General features: G+C 40.6%; 1 protein-coding gene across 2 annotated transcripts; it reads left to right on the top strand.

The window, feature by feature from the left end:
* Positions 1–10,072: 10,072 nt before the first annotated feature.
* RPS29 (ribosomal protein S29) lies at positions 10,073–11,865 on the top strand. Of its 2 annotated transcripts, XM_004010496.6 has the most exons (3): positions 10,073–10,165; positions 10,400–10,499; positions 11,767–11,865. In XM_004010496.6, the coding sequence occupies exons 1-3, from the start codon at positions 10,104–10,106 to the stop codon at positions 11,773–11,775; spliced, it is 171 nt and encodes a 56-aa protein (XP_004010545.1). In that variant the 5' UTR covers positions 10,073–10,103; the 3' UTR covers positions 11,776–11,865. The 2 variants fall into 2 exon arrangements, with proteins under 2 accessions (XP_004010545.1, XP_060274585.1); XM_060418602.1 differs by having other exon boundaries at positions 10,400–11,865.
* The last annotated feature ends 11,713 nt before the right edge of the window (positions 11,866–23,578 follow it).

Here is a 23,578-nt window from a genome sequence, read left to right as displayed (position 1 = left end):
CGCGGACACAGACCGCCGGAGGATCCGGCTCGCGCCTCCCGAACCCGGCGATCGGCGGGGGCGCCACGTCCTTTCCCAGGAGCGCGCGCTGACGGCCCCGGTGTAATACTTGGGGGCCGAGTCCTAGTTTCCACTGCTGACAGTTTACACGCTGCCCACACACGTGGGGTCTTTGAGTTTCCCAAGAAAGGCCGTAGTTCCTGTGTTTTGGGGGGTCTTTTTGCCTATCCAGCTTTGCGAGGGGCCCACTGCCAGCTGGGGCGCTGATAGGCTGGTGTTTTGTTTTGGGTGCCCTGGAGGTGACAATTGCCACATCAGAAGGGAACTTGATATGACAGGATTTATCCAAGACTTGATTTGTTTTGGGTAAATGATGGAGAGGGAACTGGCAACCCACTCCAGTATTCTTGCCTGAAAAATCCCATGGACAGAGAAGCCTGGCGGGCTACAGTCCATGGGATCGCAAGAGTCCGACAAGACTTAGAGACTGAACACCAATTCCTATTATACAGATTCCCTGTTTACAACCGCTAGTGGATTGGATGGAGTGACTGACTTGACTGCATCTTAGACTTGGAGAGACCTTCCGGACCTTTCCGACTCCTTGTCTGACTCCTTGGGACTCCATGAACCGCAGGCCAGGCCTCCCTGTCCATCACCAACTCCCGGAGTTTACCCAAACTGATGTCCATTGAGTCGATGATGCCATCCAACCATGTCATCCTCTGTTGTCCCCTTCACCTCCTGCCCTCAATTTTTGCCATCATCAGGGTCTTTTGAAATGAGCCAGCTCTTCGCATCAGGTGGCCAAAGTACTGCAGTTTCAGCTTCAACATCAGTCCTTCCAATGAACACCCAGGACTGATCTCTTTTAGGATGGACTGGTTGGATCTCCTTGCAGTCCAAGGGACTCTCAAGAGTCCAGCACCACAGTTCAAAACCATCAATTCTTTGGTGCTCAGCTTTCTTTATAGTCCAACTCTCACATCCATACATGACCACTGGAAAAACCATAGCCTTGACTAGACGGACTTTTGTTGACAAAGTAATGTCTCCGCTTTTTAATATGCTGTCTAGGTTGGTCATAACTTTCCCTCCAAGGAGTAAGCATCTTTTAATTTCATGGCTACAATCACCACCAGCAGTGATTTTGGAGCCCCCCCAAAAGAAAGTCAGCCACTGTTTCCATTGTTTCCCCATCTATTTGGCATGAAGTAATGGGACCAGATGCCATGATCTTAGTTTTCTGAATGTTGAGCTTTAAGCCAGCTTTTCACTCTCCTCTTTTACTTTCATCAAGAGGCTTTTTAGTTCTTCTTCACTTTCTGCCACAAGGGTGGTATCATCTGCATATCTGAGGTTATTGACATTTCTCCCGGCAGTCTTGATTCCAGCTTGTACTTCTTCCAGCCCAGCATTTCTCGTGATGTACTCTGCATATAAGTTAAATAAGCAGGGTGACAATATACAGCCTTGATGTACTCCTTTTCCTATTTGGACCAGTCTGTTGTTCCATGTCCAGCTGTTACTTGCTTCCTGATATGCATACAGGTTTCTCAAGAGGCAGGTCAGGTGGTCTGGTATTCCCAACTCTTTCAGAATTTTCCATAGTTCATTGTGGTCCACACAGTCAAAGGCTTTGGCATAGTCAATAAAGCAGAAATAGATGTTTTTCTGGAACTCTCTTGCTTTTTCCATGATCCATCAGATGTAGGCAATTTGATCTCTGGTTCCTCTGCCTTTTCTAAAACCAGCTTGAACATCTGGAAGTTCACGGTTTACGTATTGCTGAAGCCTGGCTTGGAGAATTTTGAGAATTGCTTTACTAGCGTCTGAGATGAGTGCAATTGTGTGGTAGTTTGAGCATTCTTTGGCATTGCCTTTCTTTGGGATTGGAATGAAAACGGACATTTTCCAGTCCTGTGGCCACTGCTGAGTTTTCCAAATTTGCTGACATATTGAGTGCAGCACTTTCACAGCATCATCTTTTAGGATTTGAAATAGCTCAACTGGAATTCCATCACCTCCACTTTGTTCATAGTGATGCTTCCTAAGGCCCACTTGACTTCACATTCCAGGATGTCTGGCTCTAGGTGAGTGATCACACCATCATGATTATCTGGGTCGTGAAGATCTTTTTTGTCCAGTTCATCTGTGTATTCTCGCCATATTTTCTTAATGAATATCTTCTGCTTCTGTTAGGTCCATACCATTTCTGTCCTTTATTGAGCCCATCTTTGCATGAAATGTTCCCTGGTGCTGCTGCTGCTGCTAAATAGCTTCATTTGTGTTCGACTCTCCCTAGGTATGTTAAATTTTCTTGAAGAGATCTCTAGTCTTTCCCATCCTATTGTTTTCTTTATTTCTCTGCATTGATTGCTGAGGAAGGCTTTCTTATCTCTCCTTGCTATTCTTTGAAACTCCACATTCAAATGGGTATATCTTTCCTTTTCTCCTTTGCTTTTTGCTTCTCTTCTTTTTACAACTATTTGTAAGGCCTCCTCAGATAGCCATTTTGCTTTATTGCATTTCTTTTCCTTGGGAATGATCTTGATCCCTCTCTCCTGTACGATGTCATGAACCTCTGTCCATAGTTTATCAGGCACTCTGTCTATCAGATCTAGTCCCGTAAATCTATTTCTCACTTCCACTGTATAATCATAAGGGATTTGATTTAGGTCATACCTGAATGGTCTAGTGGTTTTCCCCACTTTCTTCAATTTACATCTGAATTTGGCAATAAGGAATTCATAATGTGAGCCACAGTCAGCTCCCGGTCTTGTTTTTGCTGACTGTATAGAGTTTCTCCATCTTTGGGCGCAAAGAATATAGTCAATCTGATTTCGGTGTTGACCATCTGGTGACGTCCATGTGTAGAGTCTTCTCTTGTGTTGTTGGGTATATGCTATGACCAGTGCATTCTCTTTGCAAAACTCTATTAGCCTTTGCCCTGCTTCATTCTGTACTCCAAGGCCAAATTTGCCTGTTACTCCAGGTGTTTCTTGACTTCCTACTTTGCATTCCAGTCCCCTGTAATGAAAAGGACATCTTTTTTGGTTCTTTTTAGTTCTAAAAGGTCTTGGAGGTCTTCACAGAACTGTTCAACTTCAGCTTCTTCAGCGTTACTGGTTGGGGCATAGACTTGGATTACTGTGATATTGAATGGTTTGCCTTGGCAACAAACAGAGATCATTCTGTCGTTTTTGAGATTGCATCCAAGCACTGCATTTTGGACTCTTTTGTTGACCATGATGGCTACTCCATTTCTTCTAAGGGATTCCTGCCCACAGTAGTAGATATAATGGTCATCTGAGTTAAATTCACCCATTCCAGTCCATTTTAGTTCGCTGATTCCTAGAATGTCAACGTTCACTCTTGCCGCCTCCTGTTTGACCACTTCGAATTTGTCTTGATTCATGGACCTAGCATTCCAGGTTCCTATGCAATATTGCTCTTACAGCATTGGACCTTGCTTCTATCATCAGTTCCATCCACAACTGGGTGTTGTTTTAGCTTTGGCTCCATCCCTTCATTCTTTCTGGAGTTATTTCTCCACTGATCTCCAGTAGCATTTTGGGCACCTACTGACCTGGGGAGTTCATCTTTCAGTGTCCTGTCTTTTTGCCTTTTCACACTGTTCATGGGGTTCTCAAGGCAAGAATACTGAAGTGGTTTGCCATTCCCTTCTCCAGTGGACCATATTCTGTCAGACCTCTCCACCATGACCCATCTGCCTTGGGTGGCCCTACACGGCATGGCTTAGTTTCATTGAGTTAGACAAGGCTGTGGTCCATGTGATCAGATTGGCTAGTTTTCTGTGATTTTGGTTTCAGTCTGTCTGCCCTCTGATGCCCTCTCTTAGTGCCTACCATCTTACTTGGGTTTCTCTTACTTTGAAACACAGTTTATAGTATTCTAATTCAATTCTCTCACTTTACACAAGAGTAGTGAAGACTGAAAAGAGTAAAGGAATTTGCCTGTGACTTCACAGATAGTCACTGGTAGAACAAATAGTACTAGAACTTAAGTCTCAAATGCTGTATTTAATTCTTCCAAGAAACCTTCATGGATTTCCACTCTGCAGTTTAATTGAATACAGTTACCCAAAGCCTTGCCTCTTTTTCTCTTTGGAATCCAGGTCCTATAAACTAGCTGGACAAATCTCTCCAGAGCAGCCTTTGTCGTTTTCAGTTACTTCTTAGTATGTGATCTTTGAGAGTCCATGGAACTCAACTCTGCATTTTAAAATGTACCATGTTTCTTCTAGCAAGTTTGGATGTTCACAGCAAGAGGAATCTTAGGTTATCTTGTCTAAAATAATTGCTATATGATTATTTATTTAATGCCTGTCTTTACCAATAGACTACAAGCTTCCTGGACAGCTTCTTGAGTCACTACTGTTGTATTTAAGATCAAGCATAATGTTCACATATTGTAGGTACTCAATGCATATTTGCAGAATAAATGAATGAGTAAATGAATATCATTTAACAAATATGTATGAGAGCCTGTATTGTGCTAGAATAGAGTAAGATTACTGATTAATATGCATTTGGTTAATCCTTCTTGTGTTAGAATAAGTAGCTAGCCATTTGGTAGGGAAAGAACTGGATTCTCCCGTACTCGTCGGTGACAGAGACATAACTTTTGGGTGGATTCAGGATTTAAAATGAAAACCAAAATTATAATAGTACTACAAGAAAACACTGGAAAAAAAAATTTAAACCTATCAATTATAAATTTTGATACAAAAACTTTAAAACTATTTGCAACCAATATGATGATCAAAGGGCTAATTTTCTTTCATATAGTCATTTACAAATACACAAACTACAGCCCAGTAAAACATTAAGGAAGTGAACTGTAGACTGGAAGGAGAAATTATCTGATAAAGATACATGGCTGTCTTATAAACATAGGAAAACATACTCTGCATCATCAAAATTCAAATAGAAAGAACAGTTGTCATCTTTAGGCTATTAGAAGGCCAAATATAAAAAAAGTTTGTTACTTCACACTGTTGGGGGAGTGTGGAAAAACAGATACATTCTATGGGTATGAGGCTGAATTGTTATAATATCCATAGAAAGCAAACTGGTAATCTCTATCAAAAATTTAAAAGTTCATGTTCTTTGGTCTCTGAGTCCCATTTCCAGAATTTTTATTTTAAAGACCTACTTTATAATATAGATATACTATATAGATATGACTACACTTTAAGTATGCAAAAGAATGCTCAAAGATGTTTCCATTTAATTTCATCTTCTACTTTTGGTACTTCTTTATAGATTTTATACTCTTCTAAGATGCTTTATGACCTATTTGTGAAAATACTGGGTATGGTATTCTGTTTGTATAAATGAAAAGAGAAGTAATAAACATATATAAAGATAAGTACAAATGTGTATATGGACACATTTATACATATACATAGATACAACACACATACACTTCTAAGTGGATGAATACATAGGTAGACAGATAACACTGTTTTTTAAAGATCCTCTCCAAAACTGGTAACAGGTGAGTTTGGACAGAGAGACTGGAGAAACAGGGATCTGGGTTGAATAAAAACTTACTTTTAAAAATATACTTTATGTATCTGTGTTTTGCTTTACAGTATATGCTATGCTGTGCTTAGTCGCTCAGTCGTGTCCGACTCTTTGCCACCCCACGGACTGTAGCCCGCCAGGCTTCTCTGTCCATGGGGATTCTCCAGTCAAGAATACTGGAGTGGGTTGCCATGCCCTCCTTCAGAGGATCTTCCCAACCCAGGGATCAAACCTAGGTCTCCTGCAATGCCAGTGGATTCTTTACAGTCTGAGCCACCAGAAAGCCTGCTTTACAGTATACAATTAATTAAAATATCAATATCTGTTGAAATATTTTATAAAAGAAAAATCTGTTAAATTTTTGATGGATATTATCAATTTGCTTTCTATGGAAATTGTAACAATTCAACTCATACCCACAGAAAGTATCTGTTTTTTCACATTCCTCAACAGTGTGAAGTAGCAATCTTTTTATTTTGTACTTGTCCTTCTGATAGCCTAAAAATGGCAACTCTTGTTTCTATTTGAATTTTGATGATGCAGAGCTTAATGCATCATAAACATATACATGTTTATATATATATATATACACAATATATATTTTGAAATTGAAGACAGCTCAATAGAGATGTAAGTCTTAAATTATGGATGCAGAATCACAAATAATTGTGAGACTAAGTTAAGGAGGAAAATAGGTGATATCTTGCATAATGATGTCTTAACATGCAGATCATTCCAATGTGCTTAAATTAAAAAATAATATCTATACTCAGGTGAAACAAAATATTAATAGGGGTTATCTGGGCTAGGAGATTAGTGGCACATTTTTTCTTTTTCTTTGAATTTCATTGTATTTAAGAAAGAGTCAGTCAGTCAGTTCAGTTCAGTTGCTCAGTCGTGTCCGACTCTTTGAGACCCCATGAATCGCAGCACGCCAGTCCTCCCTGTCTATCACCAACTCCTGGAGTTCACTCAAACTTATGTCCATTGAGCCGGTGATGCCATCCAGCCATCTCATCCTCTGTCATCCCCTTCTCCTCCTGCCCCTAATCCCTCCCAGCATCAGGGTCTTTTCCAATGAGTCAACTCTTCGCATGAGGTGACCAAAGTATTGGAGTTTCAGCTTTAGCATCAGTCCTTCCAATGAACACCCAGGACTGATCTCCTTTAGGATGGACTGATTGGACCTCCTTGCAGTTCAAGGGACGCTCAAGAGTCTTCTCCAACACCACAGTTCAAAAACATCAATTCTTCAGCGCTCAGCTTTCTTTATTGTCCAACTCTCACATCCATACATGACTACTGGAAAAACCATAGCCTTGACTAGACGGAACTTTGTTGACAAAGTAATGTCTCTGCTTTTTAATATACTGTCTAGGTTGGTCATAACGTAGACTACTTGGTATGTATTATATTCAGGGAAAATGTAATCTAAAAGAAGTATTTAAAAGCCAAATACAAATGAGTAATAGGATTTTGTAAAAATAGTATAGAATTAAGCTAAAAGCTCTTTACAAATATTGGGCTAAAATGGACTTTTAAAATGGTATTCTCAGCTTTCTTATTGAAAAAGAAATTGATAATTCCATTGATGGAGACAGATGGTGCTACATCATCTTAAGACTGAGTGGGAAGTACAACTTTTCAACCGCAGTTTTGTAATATCTCCATCAAGGAGAATAATTTTCAAGACGAGAATAAACATTAAGAACTAGTTGAATATCACCATAGTTCAACACACTTTAAGCTATAAGAGATTGTTATTGTTCAAGTGTAATTAATTGTTTCTTGTTTATCTTTCCCCTGCTCCCTTGAGGATTTTATAGCAGAGTATTGAAATTATTTATGGAATTGATCTCAGTATCATTGTCATCTTTTAACAATTATGGAGAACAACAAGGAAAGGCCTGAGAGACTATAGGCGGGGAAATGTTTGATTAGCTTCTGAGAAGCATATGGATTTTGTAAACTACACATCTATGACTGATACAAATCCAGGCAAGTTTTAAGTTTTAATTAATCATCTGTCACTAGATCTTTTGTGCATCCTCCTCTCTACTTACACAGGGTTGTTATTCTCCCTAAGCTTTTCCCAACTCCAGTTCTGGGCTCAAAGTCGTCCTCTCACTATGCTCCCTGCTGTCTGTGTAAACCTCACTCTTCACTTAAGGTCTATTTCAAAGGCCCCTCAAATGAAACTCACCCTGGAATTAATCTCTTTCTTCTTTGCTCTTCTTGTGCTCTATGAGTACATCTATCATTGAATACAATTGTCCTACCTACTTAGAGTCATGAACGTTGAACGTGAAAACAAAACAAAGAAGCTGAAACTGGAAGGAAGGGCTCTGAGACAGTTCTATTTTTCTTAATACATTGGTTCTGAGAGCAGGATCAGGTCATATCAGTTTTTTAAATCTCTGGCTTGACTACTTCCTTTATCAGGTAACAAAGTGCCTAATTTAGGTTGGGAGGGGCACTAGACCTGACAGAATATATCTTCAAGAGGTATGGTATTTCAATTCTAGTAAAAGAGTTCATGTGTAAAAGTTTCCTGCATTATTGCACCCTGTGGTACATTTTATAGATTTGGTTAAAGCTTTGATATCAGAGCCATGTATAATTTTAGGTTTATTTAGAGACATTATAAATGACTACGTGGATTTTAGGGACAGCAAAGTGAAGAGGAACTAAAAAGCCTCTTGATAAAAGTAAAAGAGGAGAGTGAAAAAGTTGGCTTAAAGCTCAACATTCAGAAAACGAAGAGCATGGCATCTGGTCCCATCACTCCATGGGAAATAGATGGGGAAACAGTGGAGACAGTGTCAGACTATTATTTTGGGCTCCAAAATCACTGCAGATGGTGACTGCAGCCATGAAATTAAAAGACGCTTACTCCTTGGAAGAAAAGTTATGAGCAACCTAGACAGCATATTCAAAAGCAGAGACCTTACTTTGCCGACTAAGGTCCATCTAGTCAAGGCTACTTCACTTTCACTTTTCACTTTCATGCATTGGAGAAGAAAATGGCAACCCACTCCAGTGTTTTTCCCTGGAGAATCCCAGGGATGGGGGAGCCTGGTGGGCTGCCATCTCTGGGGTCGCACAGAGTTGGACAGGACTGAAGTGACTTAGCAGCAGCAGTCAAGGCTATGGTTTTTCCAGTAGTCATGTATGGATGTGAGGGTTGGACTGTGAAGAAGGCTGAGCGCCGAAGAATTGATGCTTTTGAACTGTGGTGTTGGAGAAGACTCTTGAGAGTCCCTTGAACTGCAAGGAGATCCAACCAGTCCATTCTGAAGATCAACCCTGGGATTTCTTTGGAAGGAATGATGCTAAAGCTGAAACTCCAGTACTTTGGCCACCTCATGCGAAGAGTTGACTCATTGGAAAAGACTCTGATGCTGGGAGGGATTGAGGGCAGGAGGAGAAGGGGACGACCGAGGATGAGATGGCTGGATGGCATCACTGACTCGATGGACGTGAGTCTGAGTGAACTCCGGGAGTTGGTGATGGACAGGGAGGCTTGGCGTGCTGCGATTCATGGGGTCTCAAAGAGTCGGACACGACTGAGCGACTGAACTGAACCGAACTGAACTTTCACTAGTTTATTGGATGGCATTTGGTTTTCACAAGTTGTTTTATTACCGAATCATTTAGTCAAAGCAGCACACATTGGCTTTTTACTTTTTCTTACTTTAAACTCAACTAGCTACACTTAAATATTAAAGACATTGTCTCTTGTCATTCTTCTGGAATAGTGTAGGTGTCTCTAGAAACTGTGTGCCAATTAAAAAGAAGTCGCCTAACAAAACAGCAACGCCTACCGTCCACTCCTAATTATTACAGTTGATTTTAAGTTATTTTACAATTTTATTCCAGTAGGTGTCAGTGCTGAGTTCAGGAAAAAATCCTTTTTCCAAGTGTAAACTTTTAACTAGAAGAATGTATAAAGGTTCAGACGACGAGAACAAAGTTATATCATTTATTTCTTAAAAGTTCAAAATTCTTTCCTGGAGGCTCAAAAGAGACAGGGTCTCGCTATGTTGCCCAGGCTGGAGTACAGTGGCTATTCACAGGCGCGATCCCACTACTGATCAGCACGGGAGTTTTGACCTGCTCCGTTTCCGACCTGGGCCGGTTCACCCCTCCTTAGGCAACCTGGTGGTCCCCCGCTCCCGGGAGGTCACCATATTGATGCCGAACTTAGTGCGGACACCCGATCGGCATAGCGCACTGCAGCCCAGAACTCCTGAGCTCAAGCGATCCTCCAGCCTCAGCCTCCCGAGTAGCTGGGATTACAGGCGCGCGCCACCGCGCCCGGCGATCGCAGACCTGCGCAAGACAACACTTGAGGCTGAGGTGTGGTGACGTCATCAGCTGGGCCCGCCTAGAATATTTGCGAGCCTCTTTCCGCCCCTGCAACTCCGTGGACACATTGCGCACGCGCCATTTATCAGCACTGGCTTCTGGGTAAGCTGTGTGCTAAAATTTTGAAGAGCGCATGCGTACGCTCCTTCCTTCCTTTTACCTCGTTGCAGCCGAGAAAGCAACATGGGTCACCAGCAGCTCTACTGGAGCCATCCGAGAAAATTCGGCCAGGGTTCTCGCTCTTGGTGAGAAACAGAATGTGGTTGTTTGGAAGGGTTGCTTTGGGGCGCGACACTGCTTGAAATATAATGTAGTGGAGCCCACGGGCGGCGCGTGGGGGGAGACGGAATCGGAGAGGTGGCTGCCGCCATTTACAGGCCTCAGATGGGTCCGTGGAGACCTCCGGTGCGAGTGGTGGCCCCCCGGAGTGCCGATACTTTACTTTCTGTCACTAGCGATAACGCCGTTTCTTTTTGCAGCCGAGTCTGCTCAAACCGGCACGGTCTGATCCGGAAATACGGCCTCAATATGTGCCGCCAGTGTTTCCGGCAGTATGCGAAGGACATCGGCTTCATTAAGGTACGCTGGCGGACGCCATGGTCTCCTGTTTGAGTTTTTCTCTTTCAGCTAGCAGGGCTCTTCCTTTGTAGCGGACAACGCAGTTGAGAGGCTCAGCAGTCATCTTAATAGGATTGAGGGGGATGCGAAGGCGTGGAAAAGTAGTTTTTCTAATACATTTTTACCAATTTCTATTAGTTTTAACTGCTATATGTAATGTTGGATAAACATTACTTTTCAGAAGTCGCTAAAATGAAACATTAGATCACTAATCATAGCTTGTTAATTTTCGGCAAAATACGTGCCTTGACCTCTGCCTTGAAATAATTGAATAGGGTCATGTAGTGGAATGAGCTTGAGGTTTGGGGCCAGATAGACCTTTTTAGGATTCAGAGGTCTGTCATTTAATAGTCTTATGACTTTGGTCAAGTCACTCAAAGTTAAGTTTTTTCCTGCGAAAAATGAATAGTAGGGTTATTGCAAACATACGTGACGGTTTCTTGCCTCCTAAAAGTCACTTAAATGTTTTTTTTTTGTTTTTAATTTAAGTTGATTAATTTCTAACTGGCTCTTTCAGATATAAAATTTTGTCACTACCTTTTTATTAGTAATTAGAATGCAACAATGTTGAGTAGAACTTATTTGTTTAAATTAGAAGTTCTTATGTTGAAGTGTTACCGTGGGTATAATTTGTTAATGTAATAGCGGAGATGAATTGTTAATGTGCGATTTCTGTGACAAAGTATCTTAAGCTTAAACTTTTGACTTTGACCAAATACCTGAGAAATACATGTTTAGTGTTATGGAAGCTGAAATAACTCAGTATCACAGATGGGAGAATGGACTCAAGTCTGCCAGTTTTGTGTCCCATTTCTCAGAGATTAAGAATAAATGAATTGATTTATGTTTATGAATGTCTCATAGAACAGTGTCTGGCACACAATGAGTAACAAAATATTAGCTGTGTAATTAGTTACTACTTAATGACCATCTTGAGCTTTTGGTAAGGATCATTTTCTGAAGCAATGTTTTCTACTGGGAAATTTCTTTGATGGTAGAAGTGGATATCCCAATATAAAAATTGAGTTACAAATCAAGCTGAGATTCATGGAGCAGCTTGTAGTAGGTGTTCAATAAATATTTAAGGTATTTAGATCTGGATTACTAGTTTGGGTGGGTCAGATTTCCAGTTTAAACCTCATTCTACAATGAACCATTTCTTTCTGAGGATAAAATGGTGATGTTTAAGGCATTTTGAATTAATTAATTTTCTTTTTTTTTTCCCCAGTTGGACTAACTGAACTTCCTCAGATGGCTCATCCAGCACACCAACCTTAGGCGGAAATACTAGCTCTTTGTATATAAAATAAAAGTTTTCAAAACTTCAGTTATGAGTGAAATCTTTTAAAAATTTACTTTTCAGGATTCAACTTAATATTTATTTTCCCTGACTTATGCGAAAGTATTCATGCTGAACTCTTGCGGTGTCAGTTTTAGCTTTATACAGCAAAAAAGCCATTTTTTGTTAGGGTGCCCACTACATGTAGCAGCATCCAGCATATAACCTGAGACAAATTGGACTGGAGTAGTTGCTGCCATTAAGATCTCTGAGCATTTACCTAGTGTTTAGTAGTCCTGGCTTTTGGGATAATTCACCAGTTTACAAGAAAGCTTGTAAATTTCCTAATGTGTTTGGGTGAGGTGATTAAAAGTGAAATGGGTCTTACGAACAAAAATAGCTTTTAGTGGGCAAGGTTTAACAGAAAAACAAGTCTGTCAGAGTAGGCAGCATAAAAGTTGAGCTAGTCAACTAACACACAAGTCAAAATGACTTAAGAGGAAGACTGGATTTGTTGAAGGATTAGGTGTGGGAGAGAACCAAGAGTGATTCTAAGGGTTTTGGCCCAAGCAACTGGAAGGGTTACTCTTGAGCCAGGACTGAGAAGTTAGCTTGGTTTAGGGAAGAAAAAGTGTTGAGTTTCAGGCATACTGAATTTAAAATGCTTATTAGACATTTGTGTTAAGCTCTGAAGTAGGCATTCATCTGGAATTGACAGCCTATCCTGGGCTCCCTCTGGGGCTTGCTGTTGCCTGGGGATCTTGCAGTGGGTGGTATGGAATTGTCACTGAATACCTGGAGAAAGAAATGGCAACCCACTCCAGTATTCCTGCCTGGAGAATTCAGAGACCGGAGCCTGGTGTAGGGTCACAAAGAGACAAGACTTGAGTGACTAACCTGAACTGAACTATGACGAGATAGGCTTGACTGGTTTTTCTCAGGTTATGAATAGTATCTGCTGTTTGGGGATCTCATTCCCCTGACTGGGTGAGATCTTATCCCTAAAGTCTAGAGATTGATAAACATGGAGAAGGCTCTTCTGGGTTATTTCCAAGAGAAGGGAAGAGGAAGATAGAAGGGAAAGCAAAAAAGTGTTATGTTAGAAAACTTCAAAAACGGTTGAACACAGTGAAAGACTTGAGCTCATGGAGGTTAGGGACCCTGAAGCTTAGGTCTCAAGAGCTTCATGGTAAATTCAGCTCTTACTGGCCCTGAGTCACAAGAGTACATGGTAATCCTGTGATGGACTTCTAATGAAATTTTAACTGTTTCTGGGAAAGTGTTTAGGGAACAGGTTTCAAACGGTGAGGAAGTAGATAGAATTTTGGCAGAGGAGATGAAACAGGAAAGTTTTCTATGTTAAAGATAAGAGTGGCTGGGTGAGAAGCAATACCAGCTGAGCAAGTGTAAAAAATTTTAGGTGAAGAGGAGAGGCCTAAACAGTGATTTAAGTAAATGAAGTGGTATATGTGGGTATGAGAGCTGGGGGAAAGATGAACACTGCTCTAGTTGGATAGTTCTGGGTAAATGCTCCTGTAAGAATTGTGTGTGAGTTGAGAATTGTGTGGAAGGGAACATTCTCTGGCCAGTCCTGGCCCTGTGGTGTGGGTAGGAAGGCTGGTGTGGGCAGATGGTCTTCTCTATTCAGAGTTGAATAAAGATTGTTTTAAAATGAATGTGCCCCAATATTGTATATCAACTATGACAACAACAACAAAAATGTATGTGACACTTTATGCTAAGTGCTTTTATGTGTAATATCTTTTTCGAGTCTCAATCCACATTTGTGCATTGATATATCCACATTGTGGATATCCACATTTGTGGGTATCCTTACAAAGCTAGAGATTAAGCAGTTTTTGCAGTCTTCCTAAATTAGAATGGCGTCAAGACTGGAACTTGAGACTGACATCAGTGCTAATATTCTTAATACCCACAGCACACTTAAGGTTGAAAGACTGTACCTCTGATCCCCAAAGATGAATTTAGGTAACAGGAAGTACTATTTTAAGGTTGAAAGACTACCTTGTCCCCAGAGGATGAATTTACATGATAAGTTATCTTAATATTTACCACAGCATGTAGCATTAGACACTGTGTATTAATAGTAGGTACTGAATTGTTGGAAGAGTTGAATTAAATTTGCTAGTAAAAGGTTGATAATTGTTTTTTTTTAACCACACCTTGCAAATGGGATGTTAATTCCCTGACCAGGGATTGAGCCTGGGCCCTTGGCAGTGAGAGCTTGGAGTCCTAACGACTGGACCACCAGGTAAGTCCAAGCTCAATAATGTTGATGGCAAAACACAATAGATTGTACAGGAGAGGTGTAAACTACCATTAAAGAGTTAACAGTGTCAGACTTTATTTTTTTGGGCTCCAAAATCATTGCAGACGGTGACTGCAGCCATGAAATTAAAAGACGCTCGCTCCTTGGAAGGAAAGTTATGACCAACCTAAATAGCATATTTAAAAGCAGAAACATTACTTTGCCAACAAAGGTTTGTCTAGTCAAGGCTATGGTTTTCCAGTGGTCATGTATGGATGTGAGAGTTGGACTGTGGAGAAGGCTGAGTGCTGAAGAATTGATGCTTTTGAACTGTGGTGTTGGAGAAGACTCTTGGGAGTCTCATGGACTGCAAGGAGATCCAACCAGTCCATTCTGAAGGAGATCAACCCTGGGATTTCTTTGGAAGGAATGATGCTAAAGCTGAAACTCCAGTACTTTGGCCACCTCATGCGAAGAGTTGACTCATTGGAAAAGACTCTGATGCTGGGAGGGATTGGGGGCAGGAGGAGAAGGGGACGACAGAGGATGAGATGGCTGGATGGCATCACTGACTCGATGGATGTGAGTCTGAGTGAACTCCGGGAGTTGGTGATGAACAGGGAGGCCTGGCATGCTGCGATTCATGGGGTCGCAAAGAGTTGGACCAACTCACCAATTCCTGGAGTTCACTCAAACTCAATGTCCATCGAGTCGGTGATGCCATCCAGCCATCTCATCCTCTGTCGTCCCCTTATCCTGCCCCCAGTCCCTCCCAGCATCAGTCTTTTCCAGTGAGTCAACTCTTTGCATGAGGTGGCCAAAGTACTGGAGTTTCAGCTTTAGGATCATTCCTTCCAAAGAACACCCAGGACTAATCTCCTTTATTTATTTATTTTTTTTTCCTTTAGGTTTTATTTATTTATTTATTTATTTATTTATTTTGTTAAATTTTAAAATCTTTAATTCTTACATGCATTCCCAAACATGAACCCCCCTCCCACCTCCCTCCCCATAACATCTTTCTGGGTCATCCCCATGCACCAGCCCCAAGCATGCTGCATCCTGTGTCAGACATAGACTGGCGATTCAATTCACATGATAGTATACATGTTAGAATGTCATTCTCCCAAATCATCCCACCCTCTCCCTCTCCCTCTGAGTCCAAAAGTCCGTTATACACATCTGTGTCTCTTTCCCTGTCCTGCATACAGGGTCGTCATTGCCTTCTTCCTAAATTCCATATATATGTGTTAGTATACTGTATTGGTGTTTTTCTTTCTGGCTTACTTCACTCTGTATAATCGGCTCCAGTTTCATCCATCTCATCAGAACTGATTCAAATGAATTCTTTTTAATGGCTGAGTAATACTCCATTGTGTATATGTACCACAGCTTTCTTATCCATTCATCTGCTGATGGACATCTAGGTTGTTTCCATGTCCTGGCTATTATAAACAGTGCTGCGATGAACATTGGGGTACATGTGTCTCTTTCAATTCTGGTTTCCTCGGTGTGTATGCCCAGCAGTGGGATTGCTGGGTCATAAGGTAGTTCTATTTGCAATTTTTAAGGAATCTCCACACTGTTGTCCATAGTGGCTGTACTAGTTTGCATTCCCACCAACAATGTAGGAGGGTTCCCTTTTCTCCACACCCTCTCCAGCATTTATTGCTTGCAGACTTTTGGATCGCAGCCATTCTGACTGGTGTGAAGTGGTACCTCATTGTGGTTTTGATTTGCATTTCTCTAATAATGAGTGATGTTGAGCATCTTTTCATGTGTTTGTTAGCCATCCGTATGTCTTCTTTGGAGAAATGTCTATTTAGTTCTTTGGCCCATTTTTTGATTGGGTCGTTTATTTTTCTGGAGTTGAGCTGCAGAAGTTGCTTGTATATTTTTGAGATTAGTTGTTTGTCAGTTGCTTCATTTGCTATTATTTTCTCCCATTCAGAAGGCTGTCTTTTCACCTTGCTTATATTTTCCTTTGTTGTGCAGAAGCTTTTAATTTTAATTAGATCCCATTTGTTTATTTTTGCTTTTATTTCCAGCATTCTGGGAGGTGGATCATAGAGGATCCTGCTGTGATTTATGTCTGAGAGTGTTTTGCCTATGTTCTCCTCTAGGAGTTTTATAGTTTCTGATCTTACATTTAGATCTTTAATCCATTTTGAGTTTATTTTTGTGTGTGGTGTTAGAAAGTGATCTAGTTTCATTCTTTTACAAGTGGTTGACCAGTTTTCCCAGCACCACTTGTTAAAGAGATTGTCTTTACTCCATTGTATATTCTTGCCTCCTTTGTCAAAGATAAGGTGTCCATATGTGTGTGGATTTATCTCTGGGCTTTCTATTTTGTTCCATTGATCTATATGTCTGTCTTTGTGCCAGTACCATACTGTCTTGATGACTGTGGCTTTGTAGTAGAGCCTGAAGTCAGGCAAGTTGATTCCTCCAGTTCCATTCTTCTTTCTCAAGATTGCTTTGGCTATTCGAGGTTTTTGTATTTCCATACAAATCTTGAAATTATTTGTTCTAGTTCTGTGAAAAATGTGCCTGGTAGCTTGATAGGGATTGCATTGAATTTGTAAATTGCTTTGGGTAGTATACTCATTTTCACTATATTGATTCTTCCAATCCATGAACATGGTATATTTCTCCATCTATTAGTGTCCTCTTTGATTTCTTTCATCAGTGTTTTATAGTTTTCTATATATAGGTCTTTAGTTTCTTTAGGTAGATATATTCCTAAGTATTTTATTCTTTTCGTTGCAATGGTGAATGGAATTGTTTCCTTAATTTCTTTTTCTACTTTCTCATTATTCGTGTATAGGAATGCAAGGGATTTCTGTGTGTTGATTTTATATCCTGCAACTTTACTATATTCATTGATTAGCTCTAGTAATTTTCTGGTGGAGTCTTTAGGGTTTTCCATGTAGAGGATCATGTCATCTGCAAACAGTGAGAGTTTTACTTCTTCTTTTCCAATTTGGATTCCTTTTATGTCTTTTTCTGCTCTGATTGCTGTGGCCAAAACTTCCAGAACTATGTTGAATAGTAGCGGTGAAAGTGGACACCCTTGTCTTGTTCCTGACTTTAGGGGAAATGCTTTCAATTTTTCACCATTGAGGATAATGTTTGCTGTGGGTTTGTCATAGATAGCTTTTATTATGTTGAGATATGTTCCTTCTATTCCTGCTTTCTGGAGAGTTTTTATCATAAATGGATGTTGAATTTTGTCAAAGGCCTTCTCTGCATCTATTGAGATAATCATATGGTTTTTATTTTTCAATTTGTTAATGTGGTGAATTACATTGATTGATTTGCGGATATTGAAGAATCCTTGCATCCCTGGGATAAAGCCCACTTGGTCATGGTGTATGATCTTTTTAATGTGTTGTTGGATTCTGATTGCTAGAATTTTGTTGAGGATTTTGCATCTATGTTCATCAGAGATATTGGCCTGTAGTTTTCTTTTTTTGTGACATCTTTGTCAGGTTTTGGTATTAGGGTGATGGTGGCACACCTATGGACAGATCAACTAAACAGAAAATTAACAAAGAAACGCAAACTTTAAATGATACATTAGATCAGTTAGACCTAATTGATATCTATAGGACATTTCACCCCAAAACAACGAATTTCACCTTTTTTTCAAGTGCTCATGGAACCTTCTCCAGGATAGATCACATCCTGGGCCATAAATCTAAACTTGATAAATTCAAAAAAATCGAAATCATTCCAAGCATCTTTTCTGACCATAATGCATTAAGATTAGATCTCAATTACAGGAGAAAAACTATTAAAAATTCCAACATATGGAGGTTGAACAACACACTTCTGAATAACCAACAAATCACAGAAGAAATCAAAAAAGAAATCAAAATATGCATAGAAACTAATGAAAATGAAAACACAACAACCCAAAACCTGTGGGACACTATAAAAGCAGTGCTAAGAGGAAAGTTCATAGCAATACAGGCATACCTCAAGAAACAAGAAAAAAGTCAAATAAATAACCTAACTCTACAACTAAAGCAACTAGAAAAGGAAGAGTTGGAGAACCCCAGAGTGAGTAGAAGGAAAGAAATCTTAAAAATTAGGGCAGAAATAAATGCAAAAGAAACAAAAGAGACCATAGCAAAAATCAACAAAGCCAAAAGCTGGTTCTTTGAAAGGATAAATAAAATTGACAAACCATTAGCCAGACTCATCAAGAAGCAAAGAGAGAAAAATCAAATCAATAAAATTAGAAATGAAAATGGAGAGATCACAAGAGACAACACAGAAATACAAAGGATCATAAGAGACTACTATCAGCAGTTGTATGCCAATAAAATGGACAACGTGGAAGAAATGGACAAATTCTTAGAAAAGTACAATTTTCCAAAACTGAACCAGGAAGAAATCGAAAATCTTAACAGACCCATCACAAGCACGGAAATTGATACTGTAATCAGAAATCTTCCAGGAAACAAAAGCCCAGGTCCAGATGGCTTCACAGCTGAATTCTACCAAAAATGTCGAGAAGAGCTAACACCTATCCTACTCAAACTCTTCCAGAAAATTGCAGAGGAAGGTAAACTTCCAAACTCATTCTATGAGGCCACCATCACCCTAATACCAAAAACTAATCTCCTTTAGAATGGACTGGTTGGATCTCCTTGCAGTCCATGGGACTCTCAGGAGTCTTCTCCAACACCACAGTTCAAAAGCATCAATTCTTTGGCGTTCAGCTTTTTTCACAGTCCAACTCTCACATCTGTGCACAGTCTTAGGTTGAATTACTGAGTTTGGGCTGAATGGAACCTGTTAAAGGACCTGTTTAAGAATTTACTCAACTTAATGAAACCAGTAAGATTTTTCTACCAGTTCAAAGGAGAATTGAAAGCATCACAATAGGTGAATCAAGGATTTTTATAATTAATTTATAAATAAATGTAAAACTGGTTTTTGTTTTTTTTCAACAGAAGGGAAGTCAGTTTTCCATCAGACAAATGTGCATGGGTAAATGTGTGTGGACAATGTGCATGTCTGTATCACTTATGTATAACTTGGAAAGTTGTAAAATAGCTCAACACAAAAGCTCGGGGTTCTTTTTTCAGGTTCTACCTGAAAAGTGTGTAGGCAAAGATTCAAGTTCTTTGAAAAACAGCTAGTAATCTTTTGGTCCATTTTGAAGTCTTTCACAGTAGTTCTCCATAGACTTAATGCTTTTACCTAAAATTGATACAACTTTTTGAGTGAATGCTGTGTCAGGCACTGTTCTTAATGCTTAACTTAAATTAACTCCTTTAATAAAACAATTCTGTGAGGCATAATCCCCATTTACAGATGAGGCAAGTGAGGCACAAAGAAGACCTTTCCAAGAAAGCACAGTGAGATTCAAACCACCAGTAGGATGTCTTGAGAACTCTTGCTCTTACTGTTAAATTCTAAATGTCCAACAGTTAGAGAAAACTTTGGTAAATATTGGTAGTCTACAAAATAGCCCAGAGAAAATTTTCAATAAAAAGTGAGAAATTGTATATATGGTACAAATTCACTATGTTAAATGCATAGAAAAAAACATGCTAGTATGTTATCAGTGATTGCCTTTGGGTCATAGAGTTAGAGGTGATTTGCTCTGAAGCATCAGATTAAGATTTGTTTTCAGTTCAGTTCAGTCGCTCAGTCGTGTCCGACTCTTTGCGACCCCATGAATTGCAGCATGCCAGGCCTCCCTGTTCATCACCATCTCCCGGAGTTCACTCAGACTCACGGCCATCGAGTCAGTGATGCCATCCAGCCATCTCATCCTCGGTCTTCCCCTTCTCCTCCTGCCCCCAATCCCTCCCAGCATCAGAGTCTTTTCCAATGAGTCAACTCTTCGCATGAGGTGGCCAAAGTACTGGAGTTTCAGCTTTAGCATCATTCCTTCCAAAGAAATCCCAGGGTTGATCTCCTTCAGAATGGACTGGTTGGATCTCCTTGCAGTCCAAGGGACTCTCAAGAGTCTTCTCCAACACCACAGTTCAAAAGCATCAATTCTTCAGTGCTCAGCCTTCTCACATCCATACATGACCACAGGAAAAACCATAGCCTTGACTAGATGGACCTTAGCTGGCAAACTAATGTCTGCTTTTGAATATACTATCTAGGTTGGTCATAACTTTTCTTCCAAGGAGTAAGTGTCTTCTAATTTCATGGCTGCGAGGTAGGGTATCCAGTGGTGCAGTTTAGAGTGTCCCAGGTAACAACTTTCCTAATTAGGCTTCTGCTCCTCCCCATCTGATTCTATCTTTAGATTGCTCTGAGAGCAAGTTCTTATTATTTCCTTCCATTGCTTTCCACCCATTGATATTGATTCTATGTGGTCCCATATAAAACAAATCTAATCTTTCTTCTGCAAGAAAACTGGTTAATTATTTAGGCATGAGGATTCTCATCTTCCGAAACCTTATTTCAGGCAAAACCATTCCTGGTTATTTGAACTCTTCCTTATAGGATCTGATTTAAGGGCCATCTTTGGTGTTCTCTGATTTCCGCTCCAGCTAGATCCTAACAGTGCCTAGCATAGCATGTTTCATAGGGCAGGCATGCAGAAAAAAGTGCAATGAATGAATGAGCAGATTTGTTAATGACTTTAATTTGGTTGGCCATCATTATTTTTTCACTTTTTATGGACCCTTTTTACCATTTCAGAAAGTTCAGAGACCCTGGCCTTCAACATCTATCTACAGGGCTAATGCCCCTGAAAATTTTAAATTAGCTTGCTCTTCATAACCTCTGTCTGAGACATACTTGTTGAAAACTATCTTTAAAAATTGGTACCCTAGAGAATTGGGCTTTTTGGTAGGAAGAAAAAAGCTGTTCTAGTGGAATGACTAAGGGTAAAACAAGGTGTTTGAATTTCTTCAATATCCACAAAAATTGAAAAAGGGAAAAAAGAGAAGGATGAGCTACTAGATATTTCTCGAGGGTTAATCTTGAAAATTAAAGGCTCAGTTTGTTGATATCACTGAGTATTTGACTTCCCTGGTGGCTCAGACGGTAAAGCGTCTGCCTACAATGCGGGAGACCCAGGTTCATTCCCTGGGTCGAGAAGATCTCCTGGAGAAGGAAATGGCCACCCACTCCAGTATCTTGCCTGGAAAATCTCAGGGACGGAGCAGTCTGGTGGGCTACAGTCCATGGGGTCGCAAAAGAGTCGGGCATGACTCTCGAGGGTTAATGTAGAAAATTAAAGGCTCAGTTTGTTGATATCACTGAGTATTTACATGGGTAGTAATCAAAGCTATATAGGGGCCAAAGATTAGATTATTGGCTGTGCTTATTCCAGGTGTCCTCTGTCTATAAGAGCTTTAAAAGAATTGAGATTGAAATTGACAGATTTATCTAGATGGGCTAATTATCATATAATGTCTCAATTTAAAGTCATTTGGTTAATGAGAAAATAAAGCAGGGCTGGCTTTGTTTTTACTGAAAATCGTTTTAAATTCAGACTACTATGTTCTTCAGTGCTGACCACTCCCTTGAGCTAATTCCAGACGACCTTCTGAGTTCTATAAACAGATGCTGGATTCCCCAACAGAAGAATTGAAAGGCTTTAGACCCACAATGCCCCACCCCCTCCTCCCAACCCCTCACATTGTTCCTATTAGTCCCCTCATCCCCTAAACATCTTGTCTGCTTGCGAAGAAATCCCTAACCTACCTAAATTGTTTCAGAACCACTGATCGTAGGGCAAGGACTAAAATATCTCTGGTTCTCAGAGTGACTGCTGGGGTCCTCAACTGGACCCCATCCTAAGAGTTCAAAGGATACATTTCAGGAAGCTGTCCTCCTGGCCAAAATGGCCAACATTTCCCTTACCTTGGAATGTCTGCTGTTGATCACTTTCCTGGACTTGTTTTGTCAGCAGATCGGTAGGAGATCATCAGAGAAAGAGAACCAGTCATGGCTTTCTTGACAGAAGAGAAGGCATTTTTGGCTAAGCCATTTTGTGATCTAAACCTGGCCGCAATGCTTGTCCTTGAACAGTCTTTGTCCTTAAACAGACTTAGTAATAATGATCTTAGGAGAACAAAAGGACAAACTTCCAGGCAAGAGAAATAACAGTAACAAAGATCACAAGTCAGTTGTAAAGACTCCCAGTTCTATTTCAATGGTAAAAACTGAAGCACTGCTGGAGCTACTTTGCAGAATTTAAATCCTCCCTTGGGTGCCAGCTATCAGATTCAGCTGGAATCTAAGGGATGATGCTGCTGCCCTTTTCTGGGTGACTCGTTTCCCTGGTGGCTCAGACGGTAAAGTGTCTGCCTGCAGACAGGGAGACCTGGGTCTGATCCCTCGGTTGGGAAGATCCCCTGGAGAAGGAAATGGCAGCCCACTCCAGTACTCTTGCCTGGAAAATTCTGTGGACTAAGGAGCCTGATAGACTACAGTCCATGGGGTCGCAAAGAGTCGGACACGGCTGAGCGACTTCACTTCCTGACCAGTGCTTTGATGTCCTTGGTCAGCTCACTTAGTTGCTCAGCAGACTGTCATTCAGCTGTTTCACTGTAATGTTACTGTTGTCATTTAGTCTCTCAGTCATGTGTGACTCTTTTGCAACCCCGTAGACTGTAGCCCTCAAGGTTTCTCTGTCCATGGGACTTTCCCAGGCAAGAATACCGGAGTGGGTTGCTATTTCCATCTCCGGGGCATCTTCCCAACCCAGGGATCAAACACATGTCTTCTGCACTGACAGGTGATTTTTTTTTTTTTTTTTTTTTAACCACTGAGCCACCAGTGAAGCCTGTAAAACCTTTGTTAATTCTATTATGGGAACAACTGACCGAAACCACCCGCCCTGACCCAGCAAGATAGTAACCTCTTGTATGTATGTGCTAGCTTACAACAGTGTTACAGGGAAAAGCCAATTCTGACTCCCATTTGGAACTGTTTCTTTGACTTGCTTTCCACTGCATTTTAAAATTATAATAATAACATGCTGGCCTGCCTCAGAGAATCCTGCCCCTCGGCCTGACTGTTAAACTAAAGTGCCTTTGTTCAGAATCCTATCCACCTGTAGATGGCAAGAAGGAAGAAATTAACACATCCTCTGCCTGAGGCTTGCCATTCTAGGAAATATTTGCAAGATATTTTCCCTTTGTTTCCTCACCTGCCTGCATCTTGATCTATAAAAGAACCTGGCATCCAAGACCCCAATAAGATGGTTATTTTGAGACATTCATTTGCCATCTTCTTAGTCAGGCAAGCTCAGGAACAACAGGAGTCCTGGTAAAGGAATGTGGAACTAATAAGCTGCTACCAACTGGAAGTATTGGGGAAAGGTCAAAAGGAGAGAAGAAACACCAGCCCATGTATTTTACCAACCTCCCAGAATCCTTTTCGCTGGCATCCTTGGCTGAGCAATGTGTGTGCCACCGGGAAGGACCCTGAGATCAGAGTGATTGGCCAGAGACAACCCAGAAACTAACCCCATTGCCATTAAAACCCAAGATTGCCAGCCGC

This window comes from Ovis aries, chromosome 7, assembly GCF_016772045.2.
Source record: "Ovis aries strain OAR_USU_Benz2616 breed Rambouillet chromosome 7, ARS-UI_Ramb_v3.0, whole genome shotgun sequence".
NCBI classification, from domain to species: domain Eukaryota; kingdom Metazoa; phylum Chordata; class Mammalia; order Artiodactyla; family Bovidae; genus Ovis; species Ovis aries.
The sequence above is the reverse complement of the archived record's forward strand: the minus strand, read 5'-3'. Positions and strand labels throughout refer to the sequence as shown.